Below are 12,500 nucleotides of genomic sequence, written 5' to 3'. Positions count from 1 at the left end.
ACATTCCCAGCATGCACACCCCCGAAAACGGAGTATGGCTGCCTACAAGGCGGAGTAAATAATTTTTAAAAAACACACACAAAAAAAACACGATCATACATGTAAAATATTACATGTCTGGCTGAGTGTGTATGTGTGCGTGCCTGAAATTTGATTGAATGACACAGGAAACGAATGATGAGCGCCCAGTGGCAGCCGTCAGTCGACTCTACCCAGGTAGGCCGCCTGTTGTGCAAATGACCCCGTGTTTGTAAAGTGCATAGAGCTTGGTCTCCGACCGAGGACAGGCGCTGTATAAGTATCCATATCAATCAATCAAAAAACAACAACAAAAACAAAAAAAACCATCACATTGTATGTGATGATTATTCCCGTCGGCCACATCACTTGAGGCAGGTGTCACACAATTGTTCCTTCCAGGATGCTGAAGGGGGCTGACTGGCATTTAATGCAATGCATAGAGTTATGGTTCTGCCTCAGAAGCCAATAGCCATGGTCAAAATGTTGAGAATCCCCACCTGTCTATATCAGATCATGAAATCCATCACTTTCAGAAAGACACCCGTTTTGTTTATCTGTCAGGCCAAAATGCTTGTCTTCATGAAGACTGCAGCTTGCATTGATCAAAATTAAACACGGTGACTTTGTGACCTGCTACTGCAAGTAATACCTATCAATTTCACTGATATTTTATAACAACAATGAAGATATTTTTTAACGAGATAAGCATAAGCAACTAGCAAGTACATTGTCTTTTCGCATTTTTATGTAAGATAAGAACACACGCCTCAAGCCATTGCTGCTTCGTGCTTCCCATAAACTTACACAAGTTTCAAGTTTTAATTATCCTTTCACTCCTATTGGAGTATGGAGGATTACTGCAAAATACTCTTTTCGTGCCCATAACAAACATTTCCAAATACACAACAATGTCACATAAAAGTTGAGAAAATACAAATGTCTTTTAACTCCAAAAGTATAACTAGGCAACATTTGCAAATCTAATCATCTTACTTACAGCTAAAATTACTTTTTTGCCTCCTTTGAGCATATTACAAAAATTAAAAACCGATTTTGGAGACAAATATTTTTTTAGGAACATATCTATTTCGTAACTGATCATAATTGGGACATTCCATTATAAAATGAAACTCATCACCAATCACAGACATGTTACAAACCTTACAAAACCGTAACTCTCGTGGTATGCCTTTGTGTCTCCCTGTTTCTATTTCCAGCTTATGATTACTACTTCGAAATCTGAAGAAGCTGATAACATAATTATCAGGCATTTGACTTATATATTTTTCTCTACCAAATCCACTTTTGAAATTTCGATAAAACAAACATTTACTACTCGCCTCTAGAGCATGTCTCCATAGATTTTGAAAACTATCTCTCAAAGCAATGTTGACATTCTTGCAGAAAGATTCCCTCTCCAAGAAGAATTGACCATCCCAAACACAGTCATACCCTGCTTCTATTAAAATTTGTCTGATACAACTCATCCATTTTGAAGAATAAATACCATTTCGATATAAGTCAAGTAATATCAAATATATTTTCCCAGAATATTTTTCTGTGTTTGATATTACTAAGCTGGTCCAAAATCGAACTAATCTCATTTTCACTAACACACTAATTGGATAAATACCAGTTTCTCCATAAACAATTTGGGTCATAGTATTTCTGTTCAGTTTGAACAAGCGTTTCAAAAATTTCAATTCTAATTTTTCAAGTATATCTACATTTTCATAACCCCATATTTCTGCACCATACAACAAAATAGGAACAATCATAGACTGGTACATGTCCAGAATGATATGTAAAGGTAAATCTTGATTTCTGGCTGACTGAAGTAACGAAAACATAGCTTTTTGTCCCTGTTCATAAATAATTTTTTTAGCTTTATAAAAAGTTCCGTTTCTACTAAATTCGATGCCAAGATATTTAAAAGAATCGACAACATCCAAACATGCATCACCAAACTTAAAAACAGGCTTTAGCTTGTTTGTAGAATTAAATATCATCACTTTAGTTTTCTTTACATTGACCACTAGTTTCCATTCTAAACAATATTTGTGAAAAACATTGAGGGACTGCTGTAATCCTTCTTTCGTCTCTGAAAGTAAAATTGTGTCATCTGCATACAACAGTACAAATAATCGCATGTAATTATCTAACTCTGAAATGTTAACATTCAATAAAAGATCAACAGATGGACTCTTATGCTCAGTCAAATACAACTCTAATACACATGTGTATGCGTAAGTATCGAAAAGTGGAAAAAGTTATTGAATGAATGAATGAATGATTGATTGATCATTCATTGATTGATTGATCGATTGGTTGGTTGTGTTTTCAATGGACTGGTGCACGCTATGTGATCATAGGTCAATCAACTGTTGCTGCTGTGGAAATCGACCCTGCCACCGGCAAAGGAGAATACTATGTACCGGTGACAGTAGAGGACGTTCCCACTGTCTTCTGCGCCATCTGTGGCTTCACCTCCACCCTGTACCTGGACGGTAAAACTTACGGGGTAAGTACCGACACTGCAACCAGCTACTTTGCTCCGGTGATTAGCGTCGCAGACTGATGACTCTGGGGTACGCTGGCTTGAACTCGATGAGGTAGATTTCATTGTAGGAATTTCTCCATCCATGGCGGCATGATGTTCCAGAATGACCCCCCACCCCCCACCCCCCGTCCCCATCCTCCACCCCCTACGTTCCCTCCAGCAGTCAGCCTGTCATGCAGGATGCCTGCAATGACCCCAGAAGGCGATTCACGCAGGAAAACATGCCGCCATACAATAACAAAGTTAATCAGATCAGCTGGAAAGCACCAATCGGTATATCACTTGGGAGTGGATTTAATTTTAGGCAGCCCCCAGTGCACTCGGGCCTGATTCCAAAAGCACCACATGATGAGTCAGTGTGGTCTGGTATATTTCGACTCCTTCATGGGCAATACTGACCAGATTAAGTCCACACGAGCACGAGCGGAGTGGATTTAGAGCCATGGCGAAAGGTATCCATGGGGATTCATTCTGTGGCAATACGACTGTCCCTGAAATAATTCCCTTTGGAACATGGGATGGAGTCATTCTGGTTCTGCACCAAATTAAAAAACAAACAAACATACAGTCTGTTGCTGTGTGAGCTTCTACACCTTGGTGTCTCAGGCATAAATGTGTGTATATGTATAGCAGGTGCCCGGGGGAAGATGTGGTTGGGAGAGAAGTTGTCGTGGGTCAGCCCAGATATATTCCAATATTCTAGCGCAAAATTCACAATTTTCAGGAAAATATCGATGGATTCGTTCTTGGGCTTATCCAAAATATCCACTTCCTCTCCTAACCATTTGTTGAAAATAGAATTACAAAACGTGCATGGAGTTACACTGAGGCAATCTTTAAAGACTCCCTATTCAAATGTAACCCCACTTGTATTGCAAGTACAACAGCACACATCTTATTTTAAAAAAGCATTCGTTGTTTAGAATGAAAACAATATTCCAATGGAAAAGAGGGTTTGGAGCTAATAGGTGGTAGAGGGCAGAATCAAAAAGGACCCAATCTGAAATAATTCCAAAGGGACTGTTTGTGGGCTTGGAGTCAACACCGACCGTCAGTCAGCTCCTTCCCACAGCTGGGTGTGCTGCTGTCGGCTCAAACAGGAAGTCTGATACAGCGCAGTCGGGTGCCATGCACATTTCGGGTGCGTGTTTGGGAACGTAGCCCAAATTTCATGATTAATATGATAGTTGTTTTATGTTGGTATCTTTCGAAAGGAATGGTGTGGGTACCATTGTCATGTCGTCCTCAACCTAGATGGTTCTAAATGCAACCATTGCCATCAACCCCATCCTCATCCACCATCGCAAATGAAGAAAAGTGAGCCCATAGTCTATGACCTTTCATGCTCTGCTTTCATTATGACTACTGTCTCGATTTATCCTCCATTTTCGTGCCTCTGGTGTGTCAGAGTGTTCACTGTCCACTGTATCCTCAAGAATAAGGTGCAAAGGCTAATCGACAGCTACTTTTATTGCAGCAGAATTCTTCATTTTGTTTTCTTCCTGTTTTGCATATCGTCCTTTACGAGCAGCTCTGGGAAGTCACAAGATTGTGATTTTTCTTCCGATGAAATTAGGAAAATTGAGAACATAGAACTGTTACCACATAAATGGGATGAAGTTCAACGTCGCCAAATATATCTGACTGGACTACAGGGGACGAAACTGGCCTTATGTGAGGCATTCCAAATGGTTTCCCCCTCGCAGAAAAATTAAATGGCACCCAGTGTCTGCATTTAAAGGGTTCACCTCCCTCCTCCACACTCCCTGTTCCTCATTCTGTGACCCCATTCACTAGATGCCTTTTTGTGAAAGGGGAAAATTCGTTTTTGTTTTTGAGAATATATACTGAATGGTTTTATGCCGTGGCAAAAAAGCCATTAGAAATGAGAAGAAGGGAGATAGAAGATTGTTCTTTTCATTGTCGTTGGCCATTGTGGCTACGAAGACGAGTACCAAGGTGTGGCTGTGACTATGGTGGTTCACATTTTTTTTAACGACAAACTTGAAATACTGAAACGTTCTTGTGTGTGTGTGTGTGTGTGTGTGTGTGTGTGTGTGTGTGTGTGTGTGTGTGTGTGTGTGTGTGTGTGTGTTTTCATTGACAGTACGGCTACCCAGATACGTACCAGAAGAGTGCTGTGACAGTGGACTGCAAGGCATTCCCCGATAAAGTGCAGGTCAGCGTTTTTGATGGCAGCGAGGGAAGCGGCAACAGTGTGGATGGCGTGTACGTCGCCGTCAAGGCTTGCTCTCAAGCATCTTCCCCCAACCACTGAAAGGACGTTCCAGCGTTTGTTTGTTGTTTTTTTTCCCCCACCTGCTCCAAGGCAACGAATCTGGATTGAATTGTTTCATGTTATTGTTACCGATATCAAACCATAGATTCAGTTTTTCAAAGAGAAAAACAACAACAACAACAACAACAACAGATTTTGAGAATGGGATAGTTATCCAGAGTGGTCATTTGAATGCATTAAGTTTGACTCCTTTGGGAAGATTGACGAGCAAGGACTGAATAGCATCAGCTGTTCTGTTTCTGACCTTCGCTGTGACAGATTTATTTCATCAACACTACGGACAACTGATGATGCCAATTTTTTTTTTCTTCTTTTTTTCTATTTTCTTTTTCTGTGGAAAGAAGCTGGGTATGAGGTAGGAGAGTATTTTGAGACCTGTTCATATGTATATTATTATTATGTAATGATCTCGAGAAAAATTGTTCACTGCAAAACATATTCATATGTATAATACTATATTGTGATTTCGAGAAAGATTGTGAATGTATATACTGCGAGAGAAACATTGTACAGACATGCTTCAAGACGACGTGTACATAGCTGATGTTTCACAGTCAATGACTGTGACGATAATAAAAAAAAAAGAAAAAGAAAACGCAAAACTTGTTGTTTATTACTTAACATTCTCTCTCTCTCTTTTTCTCTCTGTCTGTATGTCTTTCTGTCTATGTCTGTGTCTATGTGTGTTTGTGTGTCTATGAGAGATGGAGACAGACAGACAGACAGAAAGGAGGACAGAGAGAGATAGACAGAATAATGAAGAGTTTGCTAAAAGAGAGAGCAAACAAATTTGTCGCTCCTTGAAGGTTAAAACTGTTTGTGAAATTGTTCTTATACATGCTGATATCCTTCAGTACATAAGGAAATTGGCATGTGCACAATGACAACAACAATAATAATGATAATGACAACAATGATGATGATACCAGCCGCCGTGGCGAAGTGGTTAGTGTCGCGGACTGACGGCTGGGAGGACGCGGGTTCCAATCCCAACGGAGGTGGGTTTTTCGGCCCGTGCTGGCTCCTACCCAGAGTTGAGTGTGCTGTGGGCTTAAATGGGGAGACTGGGACCACACAGTCGAGTGTCATCCACTTCAAGGATGCGTCTTTGGGTGTGTTGCTCCAATTACCTGACCAACCCTGCAAGTGTCATCTCTCGGGCCTGGTTAACGCCGGGATATCATTATGGCAGGAAGCGTAGAGTACAGCCTTGTCACGCAGTCCCAAACCAAAATGGACCTCCATAGCAACATCGTCATCGTCATCCTCCTCCTCCATCACCATCAAGACAAACAAAACAGTCTCAAAGTCTGTGGCCTTTCATGCCCTGCTCTCATAGTGACCTCATTTTCGGTACCCCTCCGTTTCTGTGCTTGTGGTGAGTCCTGTCAATGTCTTCAGTGTCGGCAGATTTATGTGGCGGCTGTTGTTTGAGGGACGTGGTGGCGGTCTCCACTCTGGGAGGGACGCTCACTCAGTCTGGCTCCTGACTAAACCATTATTGTCATTAGGTGGTAGTAGGTTGTGTCCTAAGTAAGCTGACTCAAAACAGGCACCACTGAACACACACACACGAACGCACGGACACTCACCATCACCCCGCCACACACACACGGCAAACAGCCTCTCCACAACAAAACATGCACCCAAAACCAGATCACGCCAAGATCAGGAAACAACAAAAACCTGCTGTTACTGCTGTTGGAAAAGGTGTGTTTTCAGAGCAGACTTAAAAGATTTTAGCGAAACAGAATGACGCAAATTATCGTGACATTTTATCATCAAATCCGGCACTGAAGGTTTGCCCACAAATAAAGACATCAGAACATGCTCTTCTTCTCGTTCGTTACAAGTGCCCCACCATAACACGTAGTTGTGTTATCACCGTTATGCGCCACAGGAGATCACTACATCAGTCCGGCTTTTTTTGTGTAGGTGTGTGTTTTTTGTTTTGTCTTTTTGGTCCGAGTTTCCCTCACGTAGGTGATCTGCCGGCCAAGACTGAAGAGCCTCACCTGCCCTTGTTTTCTCAGGGTTGACTCCCGAAGCCTTTCCCTTAAAAGGGCATAGCAGCAAAACAGCGGAGGTGTGGAGTCAGGGTTTTCCTTCCCCTATAACTATGGCCTTCCTCCCAAGGCTGACGAGCACCACATCTACCCTGAAGTGACCACTGGTTTTAAGGCGCCAGTCACTGGCACTTCACCCCCTTTCTTTGTCAGTGGAAACGGCTCCGCCACGTGAAGACCAGGAGCTGGGCTGTGGTGACAGAGGCTATGTCAGACGCACGCCTTTTATGGAGTAGTGAGAGCTTTTCCTCACATAGCCTCTGGAAACCACATCAGCATATTTCACCAGTCTGTTCTTTTCACTGTCGAGAGTTCATACATGCAAAATGCGCACCGGGAACTTATGACTTAGGTAAGTATAATTTCAAATCAGTTCTGAATGTTAATGAAAATAATTTTACGAATATTTGGTAACCAAAACAATTTGATGGGAATGAATTTTTAAAGTCTCATAACATTAAGACATGGCAATTTTGATCCATTTGAAGTTACAACATGATATCGATTAGACACTGAGGGGCACATCTCCCACCACCCCCTTTCACGTGAGGAGTTAAGTAAAATCCCCAGTACAATGGCTTACATGCAGTACCTTCCTGGTGGTTCATCACAGAAGATGCAGACAAAGGATTTCACCCCAAGGTGTGGCTTTTCAGTACTCTTTAGCTCCCTTGAACTGTCCATGCAAACGTACATTGAGAAAGTGACAATGCAACGGTGTAGGTGGCACAACTGACTGATCCTGTATACAGGATCGTGGTAGCATATGGGTTAAAGTGGGTATGTGTTGCCTTTCCCTTAATAAAGACTCTGTCAGTGAGACTGAATCTATTCCACCACCAAAAGAAAATCCTTCTATAGCTTCTAACCAAAAACAGATTGTGGGAGGTAGACTAAAAGAATCTTGGCAAAAGTCAACTTAAGTGGGATAAAAGAGGAGACGTATCGAGCCACAGGCAAATGAAATGAGTGAGTGACAGACAGAAAGATACAGACAGAGAGGGAGAGAGTAAAGTTCAGGAAAGGAAAGTGATGAGAAGTCACAGGAAAGGACACAAAAAACAAAGAAGGGTGAGTAGAACTGCCAGTGTGAGTGTGTGAAGGAAAGAGAAGCCTCTGAAAGGGAAGGGGGGGGGGGGGGGGCTGGGGGAGTGGGCGGGGGGTGAGGGCAGGAGTGAGGGGAAGGGGGGGGCTGGGGGAGTGGGGGGGGTGAGGGCAGGAGTGAGGGAAGGGGGGGGAAAGGGGGGGGGGGCTGGGGGAGTGGGCAGGGGGTGAGAGGGCAGGAGTGAGGGAAGGGGGAGGAGAAAGGGGGGAGGCTGGGGGAGTGGGCTGGGGGGTGAGAGGGCAGGAGTGAGGGAAGGGGAGGGGGGAAGGGGGGGGCTGGGCGAGTGGGCGGGGGGTGAGAGGGCAGGAGTGAGGGAAGGGGGGGGGGAAAGGGGGGGGGGGCTGGGGAGAGTGGGCAGGGGGTGAGAGGGCAGGAGTGAGGGAAGGGGGTGGAAGAGACTGTTAGTGTTAGGGACATATGAACAAGAAAGTCAAATAATAAGTGGGCAAAAAATATATATGTATATATAGATTGTCACATTTGCACATTGTGGATAAGGAATAAGGTATGAGAAATAGATTAAGATCCCCAAACCAAAATACAGGCGTTACTAAAAATATGGCAACTGACCGTGCTCTGCAAACAGGATTACAGAAGAAGAGCGCATGTTAAATAAATTCCTTGGAGTCTGTGCGAGAGAAACTATCTAAAAATTAGAGAATAGTTACGATATTTTACACCTCCAAAAACCTAGGAGTCATGGAGATGGATCAGTTATTTTTTACCACTTCATTGTCTTTCGAAGATATGAAGAAAAGAACCAGTCATCATTCCAAAAATGATATGAACAAAATACTAGAGAAATGGAGTAAACCAGTCAGCGTACATTTTGATAATCATATTCAAAGTACTGTACTCATCAATGCCGATGTACACCCAGGAATCTGCACTACCAAAACTACTCTGATATTTTTAGATTGAAATGGAAATGGGATATTCTAGCATTGTTCTCTGAGACTTTCATGTGAGATCAAAGCTAAGGGATCAGAAAAGCAACAACCCTCGAGGTCTCGCCCTTGAACAAATGATGATACCGATTATTTTCAGTACACTGGCAACAACTCCAACACGCATTGATACATGACAAGAAAACAGTACCAGCGACATGTTTCTCACGTGGCTAAAATTCACAGCAAAAAGTGAGTGCGGAAAAGCTTCGTCCTCCGTGTAGTTTTCAGCCAAGAAAAAGCCACACACAAAAATACAGAGTTGTGCCGAATAATTCAACATGAAAATAGAGAGAGAGACAAACATCACTGGGAAATTAAGAAACAGAAGATGTAAGAAAACTGCTTTCAGGTTAAAAAAAAAATCAACCTCAATAGTGGGCTACCGACTTGGAACCAGCCTTCATATATATATATATATATATATATATATATATATATATATATATAACTCCAAAACATGCAATTATCAGGGTTTTGCAACAACAACAAAAAAGAAAAAAATTGTCCTGATCCAGAAAATGAACGGAAATCTCAAAACAGTTCAAAGCCACAGAACAAAAAGTAAAATACAGTAAGCGGAGACACTTTTGTGAGACTTTCAGCTTTGATACAGGCCACAGCTGGGTCCAAAATGGTCACTGATGGGACTGAAATTTACATCAAAGTGTTCGTTACCCTTGCTGTCTATTTGGCAAATTGACAACTACGGATTGCTTATAATTTGTTTTAAAAAAAATAATAACGAGTTTTCCCTGGGAGCTGAAAAAATTGCGTGCTCTCGCGAAGAGAGAGAGAGAAGGCGGAGAGAGAGAGGATGGAGAGAGAAAGAGAGAGTGAGGGGGGAGAGAGAAAAGGGAGAAAGAGAGATGGCGTTGGTCGTGAAGGGGGCTTGGGGGTCGGGGGGGGGGGGGGGGGTAGGAACGATAAACAATAAAGCATTGATCACAAGTGACCATTGACTAAAGCAACCACGTACGTGCATGGTTGTCAACCTGAACCAAAACCCTTCTACATGTGAGGAATATGATTACTGAAAATATTTCATTGCAAAACTCTCCTCCATTGCATACGACAATGTGCACTGGGATCAGTGTTTAGCACAGCCATCAGCAGTTTTCTCACCCTGATGACAGGGAAGGGCTCGTCAAGAATGTGACAACGTGTATCTGCTGGGGGGAGATAGGGAAGGAAGGATAATATTTGTTGTATTTCCACGGGCGATATGGTGCAGATAACAATCAGGGCGAGGTAGAGAAACGAGCATCTGCCTGTCTGCATTATACAGCTAATTGGCCATTCACGTGTCGCAAAAAGCAGCCTAAAAAGATGAGCTGCGTGGAAAGTTTACCCCTCTCCCTCCCTCATTTCTTTTGTTTCGTTGTTTTGTTTGTTTGTTTGTTAAGACGGCATATTGAATGAAAGAGGCTGTTTTTCTGTCTGTCTGTCTGTCTGTCTGTCTGTCTGTCTGTCTGTCTCTCTCTGTCTCTCTCTCTCTCTCTCTCTCTCTCTCTCTCTCTTCTCTTCTCTTCTCTTCTTTTCTATCTTGTGAAATTTGAATCACAATGCTGGTCAATATTCAGAGAACTCTCTATATGCACATATCACATCTACTACTTAATATTTTATAACTATGCTTTTTTCTTCCACTTTTGTCATCTTTGGATTATCAAATGCCGGCGAAAAGTTCTTTTATTCTCTCTTACTCCTTAATAAACTCATATTCTCCCAAACGCAGTTTGGTCTATTAAATTCAGAGAAACATTGTTCGTGTGTTAAACACCCGGTTATTCTTAACCCTCGCGTCTGATTCATACCGCATATTGTATTATATCCATGTACTCAGTCTTTTTGGTGTTCTCATGTCAACACGCTCAAAGAAATGCATTTATTCGCAGGTGCAATAGTTTTCTATCTTAACCCCTTAAAGCCTGAACCGGACTATAAATGGCGGGCGATTTGAATCAAGCCAGTTTCTCACCAGAGTCTGACACTGTGACGTCGGTGAAGGTTTATTCAAAATAAAAGCCTAATAAAGCTACGGTTTGGCTTCATTTATGGCAGAGAGCGAGATTTGCCTAGCAGCTTCCAATCTAGACCTGAATTGACTTTGGAAAGTACAAAATGTGTCAGCTACACGTAATACAAAATTTGAATGCAGAGAAAAGGGGCGCAACCGAAACCTTGCTCTCGGGAGTTAAGACTTTAACTCACAGCCGTACTGCACAATGTGTTATAAATGATTGTCATGATGAAAAAAATCAATACATATGTATTTTTTGCTGTGCCAGAGCTACTGATACTGATACTGATACTGTGTCAGAAAAATCGTCACGGGCAACAACAAAACACAGTGTGACATACACATTGTATTGTACTGTATTCTCTTTTTGTCACAACAGATTTCTCTGTGTGAAATTTGGGCTGCTCTCCCCAGGAAGAGTGTGTCGCTACGCTACAGCGCCACCCATTTTTAAAAAAATATTTTTTCCTGCGTGCAGTTTTATTTGTTTTTCCTATCGAAGTGGATTTTTCTACAGAATGTTGCCAGGAACAACCGTTTTGCTGCCGTGGGTTCTTTTACGTGCGCTAAGTACATGCTGCACACGGGATCTCGGTTTATTGTCTCATCCGAATGACTAGCATCCAGACAACCACTCAAGGTCTAGTGGAGGGGGAGAAAATATCGGCGGCTGAGCCGTGATTCGAACCAGCGCGCTCAGATTCTCTCGCTTCCCAGACGGACGCGTTACCTCTAGGCCATCACTCCACTTACATACATGAACGAATAAAATAACGCCATCAAAATACCATTTTCCCCAGGCAACTAGCATTTCCTAAACACAATGACAAATGTAACACACTGTGTAATGTGACAGGGGGCCGTGGGGTTTACATACTAGCCCATCACTCAAATTCATATGCTGCATCTCACCAACTTGATGGGATGTTTTTGTAAACCAATAGCTGAAAGTCAAAAATACAGGTTGTCAGAATACAAACAATTCAATAGAAAAGCAAAATCAATCAGCCAGGACGAATCACATCCAGCTGTTGGGATTTTCGATGCTCCCCTCTGGTCGACGGTACAGAAGTATTAGGACGAAAACCAATCGCTTCGCCAATAGCTTTTTCCCAAAGCAGTCAATACAGTATCTCTCGAACAAATCCAGTATGATTAAATAGAATTGTGCAATCAACAACCTAAAGATCTAGTCATCAGCCCCATCCACATGCAATATGCGGCTTCTATTCAAAAGTGAGAGAGAGAGAGAGAGAGTGTGTGTGTGTGTGTGTGTGTGTGTGTGTGTGTGTGTGTGTGTGTGTGTGTGTGTGCATGTGTGAGTATGCACAAGTTTTTGTAATGATATGCACGTGTGTGTATCCTAATTTCTACTGTATCTGTGTTTGTGTATGATTTTCGATTTATGTTCGTACCTCGTTATGTACTATCCCCCCCAATATTCCTTGTGACCCCGGTACACTTGGTAATAAAGACATA

The 12,500-nt window shown here is 42.3% G+C and overlaps 1 protein-coding gene across 1 annotated transcript in view; it reads left to right on the top strand.

The window, feature by feature from the left end:
• Positions 1-5,475, top strand: part of LOC143291153 (uncharacterized) — a 13,795-nt gene extending 8,320 nt beyond the window's left edge. Inside the window, exons 5-6 of the mRNA XM_076600835.1 lie at positions 2,394-2,542; positions 4,689-5,475. Coding sequence (XP_076456950.1) covers positions 2,394-2,542; positions 4,689-4,859 — 320 coding nt within the window. The 3' untranslated portion in view covers positions 4,860-5,475. The remainder of the gene's footprint in view (positions 1-2,393; positions 2,543-4,688) is intronic.
• Positions 5,476-12,500: the final 7,025 nt, after the last annotated feature.

Source organism: Babylonia areolata, chromosome 16 (assembly GCF_041734735.1).
Source record: "Babylonia areolata isolate BAREFJ2019XMU chromosome 16, ASM4173473v1, whole genome shotgun sequence".
Taxonomy (NCBI): domain Eukaryota; kingdom Metazoa; phylum Mollusca; class Gastropoda; order Neogastropoda; family Buccinidae; genus Babylonia; species Babylonia areolata.
The sequence above is the reverse complement of the archived record's forward strand: the minus strand, read 5'-3'. Positions and strand labels throughout refer to the sequence as shown.